Below are 13,461 nucleotides of genomic sequence, written 5' to 3'. Positions count from 1 at the left end.
TGTATCCAGAAATGCGTAGAGATCTTTTTTAAAACACCTTACCGACGCAAACGTGGAGCTGCAAGGTCGCGACCGTTTTTCAACTAAACTCAAAAAACATCTAGGGAATAATTTTGATTGTCTACGATCATAAAAGAATGTAGTTTAAAAAAATATACATATATAATTATATACCTTTTTCCGAATATATCGTGTATCGTTAGATCGATCGATGATAAAATATTTAACACGTTGAATGTCGAACCAATTTTGGAAATATTCTTCATAAATTTTCGAAATTATCGAAAGTATTATACCAATATCTTTCATAAATTTTTATAAATAAAAAATATAGGACAATTCATTGTTATAGTTTTTTTTTTCTTTCTTTTCTTTTTTTTTTTATATTAGAATTTATTCTTATTAAGAGGTATATTTTTAACTTTTTATACCACGGAAAAAGAAATTTTAAAAACGTTTTAAATAAACTTTGCAAAATTGAATGCCCAAAGGATATTGAATGCGATAAATCATATCTTGATCATCATTAATTATAAGATTCTTCGTATATCGTCGTGCTGAAAATTTGTGATAATTCATGTTTAAATGAGAACCGAGCGGACGTATCGATAAAGGCTGTTCTGGAAACGGTTTTACGGATAATACGTTATACGTTCAACGAAACGTACGTAATTCGCTGTGTATCTGCGTGCTTCACGCTCAACCGCGCGAACGGCGACTGAACGGATCGAGTATTATTTTTTCTCCTTCCCCTTTCGCTTTTTTTTTCTCTCTTTTCCTTTTGTCGAAGCCGACGTAGCTCGATATTTTGCACGCGCATTAGGTCGGTCTTGCTTCGCTTGCTCTCTCTCTCTCTCTCTTTCTCTCTCTCTCTCTCTCTCTTTCTCTCTCTCTTTCTCTCTTCTAACGGCTTGCGAGGATGCAGTTCCACGTTGCTTCTGTGCACAACGTAGACCGTGATTGAACAAATCTGAGCCCGATGTGTGGCTTTTTTTCACGCTTTGAGGAGTAAAAGAAGAGAAAATGCATCGACGGTCGTCGTTCCGGGTACGACAACGACCTTGACTAGTTTAAAGAGCGCACGCTAAGAGAGACGGGAACGGGAACGAATAGGGGAAAAAAAGATGATGGAAAGATGAGAGACGAGGACAGAGAGAAAGAGAGAAAGGAAAAAAAAAAGACAGAGAGAAAAAGAGAAAAGAGAGAGAGAGAGATAGATAGAGAGAGAGAGAGACAGAAAGTAAAAGAGGAAGCTTGAAAACAGGAAAAGCTGGATGCTTTAGGAATGCGTCGCGCGTAAAGGTAGGAAAGCAATCGTCGTTCTCGCGTAGGCGTTTCGTTCAATTTTTAGTCGTCGTCGTCGAGGCCGAGAAGCTCCGGCGGAAGCATTCTGTGTCGACAGCACACCGTCAAGCAAAGAACACGCGCAGCGAGCCGAAACTGAGGACTAAGAGTTCCGAGGACGATCGCCTTCCAAAAACCGTTTGTCACCCCTAGCCATACTACGGCAAAGTGTAGAAACGGTACCTGCAGAATATAAAATGAAAATTGATGATAAGACCAAATAAAAATATAATTGCACACTTATATCTAAGGAAATAATAATGATAATTAAAAAAAAAAAAAAAAAAAAAAAGAAAGGTAAAATTGTAAATTGAAATTCAAAGTTTTTTTTGGATAATGTCTCGTGATATTTTATACTGTCAATCACAGAATTTTTTTTCTCTTTTTATTAAATAACTTTTTTTCAAGTGAAAAATAAATTCTGAAAGTTTAAGTAGGTAAAGAGAAGTTAGTGTGCCATATGAAGAATGTTTAAAAGTTAAGAAGAAATTTCTCCTGTAATGGTAACGATGGAAAAATACAGAATACACTTTATCAAAGTTTTTTGTTGGATATTTTTATAAAAATACCTGTATTTTATCTTATCTATGTATAGCTTGTAAATATTGTTCTTTTATACTACATATTTTGTAAAATAAGAATTGTGAATTTACAACATTGAAGATGTCAGAAATAATCTCGTCGTAATTTAGAAAATGGGATGCTTTTTAAAGGCGATTACATTCTAAATTTTTCACGGTTGACATATTACGTTCTTTATTACAGAAAAAAAAAAAAAAAAAAAAAAAAAAAAAAAAAAAAAGGATAGCTACCCATCTTTGAAAATTACGCTTTTGCGACGTAGGTATAATATATCTACACGTTAGTTTCCACCTTTAAGAATTCTCTGCTAACCTACTCCGCTTCTTAAATGGTCTGACCCAAATTTTCTGGGGTAGTCGTTAAAATTCTTTTCTTTTTATCAAGTGTATCCATTGTATCGTTCTCATTCGTTAAACGCGCGACCATTCGTCTTATAATAGCAAGCTTTCAATGTGAAAATCTTACAAGTAGCCAAGAATTCGTACAGTTCTAGCTTGTGTATCCAATGAACAAAGGAGTAGAGGGAAATGAGGGAGGTGAGAGGATAGGAAGAAGAGGGATGAAGCCTTTAAGAGTAAAAAAAAAAAAAAGAAAAAAAAAAGAAAAAGAAAAAAAGGAAGAAAGAAGAAATAGTACCTGAGGAGGTCCGTTAATGACAGCATATATTCTGACTCCTGCATAAGGTGCCCAGGATATCCAGAAAGCCATCACCAGGACGAAGGACATAATGTGGCTCGGGTTGCTCAAGTTTTCGGAAAGCGCGGTGGCATATTCCTTGTCGTGAATCAATACGCCCGATTTCAGTCGTCTCATCATCGAGAAGATATAGAAATAGGTATAGACAATGGTGATTACGGATGGCCCAAGCACGAGGATCGACAAGGTGATAGTGTAAGCGGCCATGTTGCCCCAATCGAGCATGCAGATGAAAGCCTCGCGATCAAAGATCGGCTTGTTGAAGCCGAGAAGAGGCGGACAGCACATCATGGCAACGCTGATCCACGTGAAGACCATCCAGCATTGACATCGAGTCTTTGTCTGAACGGTCTCGTATCGGAGTGGTTTCCTTTAAAGATTATTGCAAAATAATTCTTTATTATTTTTCTATTCAAAATAGAAAGAATAAAAAGAATTCATAAGGGAGAAAAAAATTAACTATCTAAATTTTGTTATTTGATCTATGTGATTGGGTAAGTAAAAAAACAAGATAAATAAATATATTTAGATTCACCTGATGGCTAGGTAACGATCGACGGAAATCCACATGAAGGTATAGACGGATACCGCCCAAAGGGTAACTTCGAGATATCCGACCAGACGACACACGATGTCTCCGTAGACCCATCTTCGCACCAAAGCCGGATATACGGAGAGCGGAACAACTAGCAGACCGCAAAGAAGGTCCGCCGAAGCCAGCGACAGTAAGTAGTAATTTATCACCTCGGAGGGACCTGTACGAGGTATTATCTTCTTAGGAACATTTTTCGAACTTGATTCGAATTTGTTAAACTTTGTTATCATGTACTTTTTACAATTTCGTCTATATTATATGTATATATCTATATTATATATGTATGTATATATGTACATAATTTATATTTAAACACACGGACACACACACATATATATATATACATATACATACATATTTATACGAGAACAGTATATAACATGCTGGTATATTGACCATCCTTGCAATCTGTTACGAAATTATTTATTATTCCACCTGCTTAACCTTCTTTTTTTCTCTCGTTGGTAAACTCGTCTAAAGCTAATATGGTCGAATGCTGTTGCGAATTGTATAAATTGTATTGGTTTTTTCTATGTAACTCATTGGCCGACAACTTACCACGGAAATTGAGGTATGTGGCGATGATGAGGAGATTCGAGAGGATGATGGCGACACAGACCACGAAGATGAGGCCTGCCTGCATGAGAGCCTCCAGCGAGGGCTCCTCCATGCCGCCACCCTTTCGAGCTGCATCCCCCCACCCGCCCTTCTAACTCCTTTTACCCTTCTTTACGGTCTTCTTTCTTCACGAAACCCTCTCTCTTTCTCTCTCTCTCTCTCTCTATTTTTCTCTCTCTCTCTCTCTCTCTTCTCTTTTCTTCTCTTTTCTCTCTCTCTCTCTCTCTCTCTCTCTCTCTCTCTGACTTTCTCTTTTGCTTATTCACTCTCTTTCACTTTTTCTTTTTTCTCCCGTTTTTCGATCTTCTACGTCCGTCGTTCCACTTGAGTCAAACCTTGGAGCCCTTCATGCGATACAGTCTTCGGCAAACGGTTCACATCTTCGACGATCTTGTTGAAGAATCGATAGAGTAGCATCGCTGTAATGAAAAGCGCGAATTTATTGATATTTAATAATCGACAAATCAAAACTGAAATATACTTATACACGATTACATTTAATAATATATCAAAAATTATCATTTATTAAAATAATCTTATAATAATCATAAACAAGCTAATATATCATATTTCATGTATATAAGAAATTTGTCAAACAAGAACTACATAATTGTAAAACGAGGAAGCAAAGGAAGATGATGAAAATTCTATTCGTTCGAGAATAAAATTTATATAAAGTAAATCGCTGAAATAAAATCGTTTCGTGACTTTCGCGGGAAAAAAAATCTTTGATACGAAACGATGAACGATGAGGACGTAAAATATTTTTCGTATTCTTAGGAAAAGCCACGTAGCCTTTCTCCTCTTTGCGACACGTCGTATGGCTTACACGCGCTTACCCTCCTCAAATATCGACCGCCATTCATAATTTAGCCCAGTCGATTCTGAATGGGGGTATATTATGTAGTACAGCGTGGCAGATATGTGTTGTCTCATATTCTCCGAATTTAAATGGAACTTTTGGATTTTATACGAAGCTAATATTCGTCGTAATATTTCATTTCTATCGAACGTTCAACAAAATTTTTCTTCTTTTTCGATTTAATAATAATCTCATTTTCCCCGATCAAAATTGTATTCACAAAAAAATAATTTTTAAAATTAACTATTGGACCACAAATAATGAATTTAATTCGTCATAGTTATTCAATGCCAAATTATACATTTGTTATAAGATTTGTAATATTAATCGTATCCATATGAAAGACAATCTCAATTAAATCATACGTAAAATTATTAATTTCGTTATAAGAGAATAATTTTTGTTAAAACGATTTTAGATTTAAAATTGTTATTTAAAATAAATACTTCCTATCGAATTGATTATCACGTTGATTTAATTTCTGTACAAGTATAGAATTAGCTAAAACTTCCCAGATCTGTAGTTTTACTATCTGAAAAAGAATAAGCCTAAAAAAATTTCGATAAAATGTAATTGATCCTTATAATAATATAGAAACTTTTGGTTTAGTCTGAATTAACATTGTGACATTTTATAGAAATACTTAGAAGTTTTCTACTGGAAACGACCATTTTGAGGTTTTACTATTTTCCGTTTTTTTTCTTTTCTTTTTCTAAAGTAACTGCCTTTTCGTGGTCACGATAGGAACGAAATAAATTTGTCGATAACGACTTGTTAAGAAAATCTTCGTGCATGGCGTCACGCGATACTCGCGTCGATCAAATGCTGTTACGTGAAAAGCTGCTTAACGAAGTCTTCGACGTATAATGTTGAAATTACAAAGTAACTTTATTCCCTTTCTTTTCTTTTCTTTCCTTGTAACTTTTTTTTATCTTGTGAATAGTCTCCTTGCTTGTGACTATATCTCTCTTGCATGTGACTATATCAAGGTTCTTGAAGTAAAATATAGAGATCTAGGAAATCACTCCTGCAATTTAAACGTTCATTACCTTCATCTCGGACAACGAACTCTCAAAAAAGTATTTTCAATTTCATTTTAAGATAAATTTACCTTGAATTTTATCATCTTTTTTTTTTTTTATATACAAATGCTTACAAAAATAGTCGTTGGAACGATTTTTCGTCGAAAGATTGTCGGATCATTATCTATTCTGTGAATGTGTCGTCAGAAAACGATCGATTGAAAAAGAAAGTTATCACGTGATAGATAAGAGATACGTAAGTGATCAGTGAAAGATAAGATAGTATGATACGGTGTTCCTTGATAATACAAATATTTGTAAAACATTGGCCATTGAGTTTATAAAAAATGCTATTGGATAATTTAAAAGCTAGAAAATATTACAACGTGGCCATCTTGTACATAGTAAAATTAAATTAATTCGCTAACGATATTATCCCGGAAATTACTTTAAAAGCATGTTTAATAACCCTATTGACATATTATAATAAAATTCTCGAATTACGAGGTATTGTTTTATTTACGAGAGAAAAATTCCATTGAAATACCGACGAGCGTCAAAGGGGATTCCAACAAGCGGCATCGCTATTCCAGGGAATTCTTGTCCATCGCTTTCTGATCGACGCAGCGATAAAAGTGCTCGATCGCTATGAAAGAGCCGCAAAGAAAATTTTTCGTATATTGCGAGGTAAAGCGTGTATTCCTTTGAATACGACCGATAAGACGTCAACCATGATTTCGTGTCCTGCGTGTAGCGATTAAAGTCGAATAAAAAACCGGCTCAATGCGAAAGTGCTATTGATAATGGCTCGCCAACGATGCAGCATAAATAAAAAAATCTCTTCGTTAATTGCTCCTTCTTATTTATATTTTACAGCAATGTACGGTTGAATTCGAATAATGCAGGGGAAAAAAAGGGGATGAAGGGAAAAAATTGATCTTAATTGAGACATACTTTTGAAAAAATCCGCGACTATTTCAATTCTCTTTTTTTTTTTCGTTTTCTTCTCGTTTCTCGTTTTCAAAGAATAAATCTATTAATGCATTCATAATTTGGAAGCATAAATTATTCTAATAATCAGTAAACGGTAATATCGAATTCTACGTTTATCCAATTTATTAATTAAACGAACATTTGATGATAGATGCGCGTGTTCGTAATAACTTTTGCCTTCATACTGATTTCTACGAGTTTCACGCACGCATTTCTATATATGAACAGCATGCGCTCCTTTCATATCGTAAATATTAATTTTCGAACGTTTGCGTTGGGAAGTAGATCAAAGGCAACGTCGAAGGAAAGAAAAAAGGGTGGAAGAGAAAGAGAGAGGAAAATGTGACAAGGGTTGAGCTGTTGAAGAAGAATGTCAAAGGCAAAATTGGAAGCGATCTAAGCATACGACACGATATACGTACGTATATGCACAGATATAGATGTTATATACGAGGCTACGTATGTAATATATGCAGAACGACCAACATTTTCGTCGAAAAATATTTTGTCCCAAGACGTGATAATGTAATCGATTAATCGATTCAATAGCATTTTTATCAGGTATTCGCTAAAATCGGAATAAAATGAGGTAAAAAGGAGAGAGAAAGAGAGAGAGAGAGAGAGAGAGAGAGAGAGAGAGAGTAAGAGAGAAAGAAGTTCTTTAAAACTCACGTGCCAGATAATGTAGTCGTAAATTACTTACAAGCTCGAACAAGCGATCGAAGAGAGAAAATCCCTGCGAATTTGAGAAAAACGAAGAGTTTAGAAGAGGTTAGATCGTAAATGTTTCCCGCGATTTGTCGTGAGACTTTTATAAGCTCATAGACATATTTTAAAAAGAGAAGAAAAATATCGAGGAAGTGAAGTCGAATAGAATGGCTCTAGGAGCATGCAGCATCCTAGTTACGATACTCGATGCGGTGAACCGACCAGCCACTGCCATCTTTCTTATTTATTCGTACCTTCGCGATTTCATCCCGACGATGTCGTTTAGTAGCCTCTTTGTGCTGCTCGAAGCTCCACCGTTCTCGTCCGAGTTTCCGTGCTCGCGCCACTTTTTTCCTTTTTTTCTTTTTTTTTTTTTATCCTCGTGTCAGGGTCTCTCGATGTTATATCTATCTCTCTTTCTTTTTCTTATTCAGTCAAAAAACTAGACTTCCTTCGGTCTTCCTTTCTCTTTTAACACGTCTCTTTCTCTCTCTCTCTTTCTCTCTTCCTCTCTCTTTAGATTAGAATCCGATCACAGAGAGAGAGAGAGAAAGAGATGAGGGGATGCAGCTTCCAGTAAATCCTCTTGAATTCTCTTTGAACTGAAACGATAGCTCGCTACGCGATCTCTATGCGAGTCTTGCACGCGAGGCACGCACATCCGTGCATGTTCGCAGTCTCTCGGCTGACCCGGCCTGGGCTTTACTACTAGCAGAGAATCGAGGGAGAGAAGAACAGCCAAGTTCCTTCCTTTCTTCTCTTCTTCCCTCACCCACCTGCCATCCCTCTCTCCCTCTCTCTCTCTCTCTCTCTCTCTCTCTCTCTCTCTCTCTCTCTCTCCATCTGCCCGGGTGCTTAGGCGTCGATACATCGACGACGCTTGCGCGCCGCCCTCGGTACACCCTCCCTTACCCCCTTTTCCAACTACTCATTTTCACAGCGCATTGGCTGCGACTCTGTCGCCGTGCTGGTAGCCCACCCTGCATGAACGCCCGACTAAGCGCGACCGAGGACCCAAGGAATCTTTCACGAAATCTCAAGCAGCTATTGCTCGCCTTCCTAGTTCCCTCCTTCACTTCATTCCTCAATCCTCTTCTCCTATTCACCTTCTCGCGATCGCACGTGCTTTTCGATTTTCTCGTTGCTCATAAAATCAATCGAATTACTTGAATGAATATTTCTACGATCTATTCATTATTTTAATTCATAAATTAAATGTATAGCGAAATTAATGTTTAAGTTTAATATAAAAGGACGAACGAAGTTTTCAAAGTTTTTATTCTTATCTTTCTTATAAGAGATAAATAGTGAAGAAGTTTATTGAGAAGAACTTGCCAAATCTCTTTTCTCACTCTCCAGTCGAAGTCAATACATTCTTGAAGATAAGTTTTTAACTCTTTGCGCAAATTTTAATTAAGTCGATCAACGTAGTTTTAGACTTTGATGTTCATCGTGTAAATTCTCTATCTTTAATTAATTTTCTTCTTTAATTTTTTTCTCTTTTCTTTTCTCTTTTTTTTTTATTTTTTCTTTTTTTAGAGAGAAATATTTGCAATTAAATATATATTAAATATTTAAAGGAAATTTCAATTGATTTGAGAGTTCTATAAAGAACTTTTGACTTTTTCGATCGAGAAAAACTGTACATTTTTACAAATTGTAAGTTTTTAAATTAAATATATTCATGATCTTTTGAATTTACCCATAGTACAAATGTCATCGAGATTTCTCTTCGTCTTTGCTTTGAAAAATATAGAAAAAGAAAAATATTTAGCGAGTTGTGCACCTATTTATTTATAACGAGCGCGTACTCAATCAAAAAAAAGAAAAAAAAAAAAAAAAAACATTTTATTCATTCGTGAAGTGATTCATTAGATCTTTCTCTCATTGCTGATCACAAATAATTATTGCGAATCATGTAAAAGAATTGCGACTCGTTAAAGTGAAAGTACTTTATAACGAGATAAAAGTAGAAATGGGAAAATTTGTATTTATATGTTGCGAATGATTTCATTATTTCTTTCTAATGTCATTCTAAGCACACGCATGAATGAAAAATATCTTTATTCTAATTTTATTCTTTAATTATTGTGCCTATTGATCGACAATTATCTTTAATACGTTCTTTGCCAACATTTATCATGATCATTTATACGGCCGATGAATAACGAACGCTAATTTTTCATTTCATATCTCGGTTCAAGTGATTTCAAACTTTCTTCGCTTTTCATAACTGAGAAAAAAGTTTTATGTTCTCGTCCTGTTCCCCTTTCTCTCTTTCTCTCTTTCTGTTTGATCCCGATTTTATTACTGTAACTCTTCGCCGTTGAACCTCGAGATATATCCGGCAATGTACTTTTATCAAGTACGTTCGTCGTATGTCGCGATAGATTTGGCACAAGGGAATGGTTGTTGGTTAAGAAATGAATCCTAGGCATATCATTTTATTGCTATACATTCATATTCTTTTTTAAGCTGTACATATGAAATATAAACAAAAAATAAACCACGGAAAAAAGATAAAAATAAAAAGAGTTACTTGGCAATAATTCTTTCAAAGTATGTCACCCGTTGTACAAGCGAAAATAATTCCAGCCAACTCTAAAAGGGATTACGAGTACAAAAAGTTAACCTTTAAAGGTTATCGTGGAAATTCGACTCTAAACGAATTTTCTTTTAATATTGCTTTAAAACTCGACAACTTGTTACACAGATTTTTTATATATTTTCAAAAGATCATAGAACAATTTCTCTCCCGTAAATTTTTCTTAATTATTCTTATTTTTCTCATCGGTTTATAGAATAAAAAATAATATATCGACGTGAAATTCTATTCATAATAGGATTAAATTGCAAATTTCTCTTGTGATAAATTCATTGAATGAAGTTAAAAAAAATTGTGATCACGAAAGTGACCATCCGGAAAAAAAGTTATGCATTTAATATTTCTAATAACGTTCGTTCGATGTAAACGCAAGCCGATGGTACGTCGGAGAATGCAATGGAATTCCGATGACATAAAATCGTTGATCGCGGTAATTCGGAACGAGCAAGGCCTCGTGCTGACCTTAGCGAAGCCCCATCCCTGCTGTATTCTATTCAAATCAGATAGGGCCTCCTTTCATCCGCTCACCTTAGACACGTTGATTAAGTCTCTCCGGTGCTATTTTCGCGTACACTTGATTAGAAGACAAGGGATTCACTTTCACGTTCTTGTATCGTTATCAACCTCTTTTGTTACTTCATTCGAATACGTAATACCTCTTTTGCATTGTATTAGAATATTATTAGCGACAATGAATCTTTTGGAGTTCATTTGGTAATTAGAAAAAAAAAAAGATGAACGTAGGTTCGATCGAATTTTTATTCATAAGGAAAGATATATATATATATATATATATATAATTACTTTTGTTCTTTCTAAATGTGTGGGAAAAAAAATGAATATAGACGATACAGAGAGACGCATTCGTCATCGTTGTGACGCAACATGGGTATAGAGTCACTAAATTTGACACAGATACGTTTCATTCTGCATGACTGTGTACTCGTTCGATACGTTGGCTCATTCTGAAACCGCGAGCATTGTGCCTTTCAAATTGGCACATCTCTGATATGAAACTTGCGGAGGTTTTCATTGTTGTCTTCGTTGTGCGAGAGAGCGTTCTTCACGCGATGCGGACTCTCGAGAGAAGGAACGGTTCGAAAGATAAAAATTGTCAATGGAGTTTTGCTGCCGTAATTTTGGCTAAATTTTCAATGATTTTTTTTACATTTAAAATGATCCTTTCCTCTATGGTTGTTTCGCTCATGGATAATAACATCATTGGAAAAGTCAATGAAAGTTTTAAAAAGAGGAGACTTGTGTTTCTCACAGAAATGCAGGAACCTCGTAAATATTATTGTGCGACACGTTCATGTCCTAGACCTCTTAAACGCACCAGAGGTTTATCGATCTGCCAGTCAGTCGAGGCAGCCAAGAGTCCAAAAATGCTGGTCGCAGGCGTTGTCGCCATTTGATCTAAAACCAACGACTACCATGACGACCTCGTTGAAGGTCTCTGCCAAATGATTGTGTACTGTTTGAAAGCATGTCGAGGACACAAGGAAAGACTAAAAAGACCAATGGTTATATTCATAATCGGTGTTTAGCAATTCTTATAGTTTCAAACAAAGGATTACACAAGCTTAAGAGAATAGTGATACGCTTTATATGTACACATATATGTTGACGATTAGCACGTTAAGGAGAAACTACGATGAGGAAGAAAGTAAACGAACGAACAAGAAAATGATCAATGATCGTTCTGATCATCGAAGTTCCGTCGAAACAATTCTGTTATGATATTTCCCATAAATTCTGCCGCTTCTGGTTACTCTATAATTGATCTGATGATTCGTTTGGGTCGAGGACGAGGATGGCGAGACGTATGGACCATCGCCTGTACACAATCGTTTTACCCGAGTCTTGATACCGGTTGTAGTCTTGCAATTGTGTTCTTGTAGCTGTTGTAGCTGCCGATTACAATAGTGACCTAACAAAATACCGTGTTGCTGTTTCATTTTGGTTGTCGTCATCGTTGTCGCCGTCGCTGTCGTCGTTGCCGTCGCCATATTCGTCATCGTTGTTGTCCTCATTGGCTTCATTACCACTGACGAAGTTTTTCCTTTCAGTAACGCAACCAACATCCGTCTTTTTAACAGTCTAAACGGTGATACTGCCAAAATAGCTTTTGTAATTCGTCTTCTGCAACGCCAGAGTATTACCGCGGTAGCGAACCAAGCGAACCATGGACTGGTCCTAGGATCTGCCGCCGGTTCCTTCGACCAGAGGAATAACATCTGAAGAGTACATTAGTACAAGTGCACTTCCACGGGCCTCTAATAAAGATGGATCGTAGATTTATTTAGAATATTATTCTGATTGCCAAATGGTTCTACGATATCCGTCTTAATACGTTCACTGTTCATCGAATTTCTTTTATGAACAGCGAACACGTCATTATCAAATTGATAACATATCTACGATATTATTAACATATTGCAGATATTAAAATATCTCATATCTTTCATATAATGTTAATCAGTTAATAATTATATATTTTGATTATCCCTTAACAAGTGATAGCAATTCCTTCTTTTGAGTAAACTTTATATTCCCAATTGTTTATCTAAACCACATAAATTCATATATCCCTTAATTAGATATAATTATACAGTTATTTAAATATAAAAATGATGTAAGAAATTTTAGCAAATGTTTTAATCAGCAATCCATTAATATCGTTAATCCCTTACGTTACGGATATCCGAAATCTCGAGCGAATGTTCGACAAGTTCTTTTGAAATGAAAGTTACTTTGTTCGTAATTAGTTTGCTAGTTACAAGAGATTACGGAGTAATGATTGACTTTGGCCATTAGTGATTCAATTTGGTCAGTAGTGATTGAATTTGTCGATCTATATCACTATCGTTGCTTGTTCTAGCAAGTTAGTTGTTAGCGTGAGTTAACGCGATCGATTCAATCTAACCGTTGTACTTTTTCAAGGTTGTCGAGCGACAAATCCTTTGATAATTCGTTTAGAGATGCCTCTTAACTGGATGCCTAGACTTGTGTTTAGACTTTTATGGCTCCATCGTGGGCGCAAAACGCCTTTCGACGTAGCTTTTGCTCGAGATTTCGTTTCCTTCTTCTTTATCCCTATTCGAATTGACCCATTTGGCAAAGACCTCTGCGAGGAAGAATTCCGCATTAGCCGCACGTTTTTACTATCAAGACTGACCTTATATATCCACTCGTTGGCGCGCTGCCTGAAACTGAGAGGTCGATCGACTAGCCGAAACATAGAATGGCCGTGAACGGTGACACGTTGAGGACTGCGTCGGTGGAACCTATGATATACGAGATAATCATGTATAAGAGAGAAAGAGAAGTACGTAGTCCTCTTTTCTGGTTGAACTCGAGGAATGAAAACTTTAAAGGCCATGAAGGTTGCAATCGTTATAGGTATGTAAAACAGTCGTCAAAGTCGCAACACGTT

At 35.9% G+C, this 13,461-nt stretch overlaps 2 protein-coding genes across 11 annotated transcripts in view; both read right to left on the bottom strand.

Annotated features, from left to right (window-relative positions):
- Nucleotides 1-363: 363 nt before the first annotated feature.
- On the bottom strand, nt 364-8,197 carry LOC124951268 (G-protein coupled receptor 52). Of its 4 annotated transcripts, none has more exons than XM_047499405.1 (6): nt 7,675-8,197; nt 7,385-7,448; nt 3,776-4,254; nt 3,158-3,377; nt 2,563-2,992; nt 364-1,527 (listed from the first exon to the last, which is right to left on the bottom strand). In XM_047499405.1, the coding sequence occupies exons 3-6, from the start codon at nt 3,885-3,887 to the stop codon at nt 1,348-1,350; spliced, it is 942 nt and encodes a 313-aa protein (XP_047355361.1). In that variant the 5' UTR covers nt 3,888-4,254; nt 7,385-7,448; nt 7,675-8,197; the 3' UTR covers nt 364-1,347. The 4 variants fall into 4 exon arrangements, with proteins under 4 accessions (XP_047355361.1, XP_047355359.1, XP_047355360.1 ...); XM_047499403.1 differs by having other exon boundaries at nt 7,416-7,448; XM_047499404.1 differs by lacking the exon at nt 7,385-7,448.
- Nucleotides 8,198-11,549: 3,352 nt separating this feature from the next.
- LOC124951269 overlaps nt 11,550-13,461 on the bottom strand; it is a 29,204-nt gene continuing 27,292 nt past the window's right edge. For 5 of the 7 annotated variants that reach the window (XM_047499409.1, XM_047499407.1, XM_047499413.1 and 2 more), the window contains 2 exons: nt 13,204-13,312; nt 11,550-12,262 (listed from right to left, as the gene is read on the bottom strand). In XM_047499409.1, coding sequence (XP_047355365.1) covers nt 11,732-12,262; nt 13,204-13,266 — 594 coding nt within the window. In that variant the 5' untranslated portion in view covers nt 13,267-13,312 and the 3' untranslated portion in view covers nt 11,550-11,731. The remainder of the gene's footprint in view (nt 12,263-13,203; nt 13,313-13,461) is intronic. The other 2 variants (XM_047499408.1, XM_047499414.1) reach the window with 1 other exon arrangement.

Source organism: Vespa velutina, chromosome 8 (assembly GCF_912470025.1).
Source record: "Vespa velutina chromosome 8, iVesVel2.1, whole genome shotgun sequence".
Classification (NCBI taxonomy): domain Eukaryota; kingdom Metazoa; phylum Arthropoda; class Insecta; order Hymenoptera; family Vespidae; genus Vespa; species Vespa velutina.
The sequence above is the reverse complement of the archived record's forward strand: the minus strand, read 5'-3'. Positions and strand labels throughout refer to the sequence as shown.

Bases quoted from the DNA above. Each gene is read 5' to 3' on its own strand.
- LOC124951268 (XM_047499405.1), bottom strand. From the start codon at position 3,887: ATGGAGGAGCCCTCGCTGGAGGCTCTCATGCAGGCAGGCCTCATCTTC. The intron at 3,378-3,775 runs GTAAGTTGTCGG...TACCTCGTACAG, and splicing joins CACATACCTCAATTTCCGTG to GTCCCTCCGAGGTGATAAAT. The intron at 1,528-2,562 runs GTACTATTTCTT...TATATTCTGCAG, and splicing joins TCATTAACGGACCTCCTCAG to GTACCGTTTCTACACTTTGC.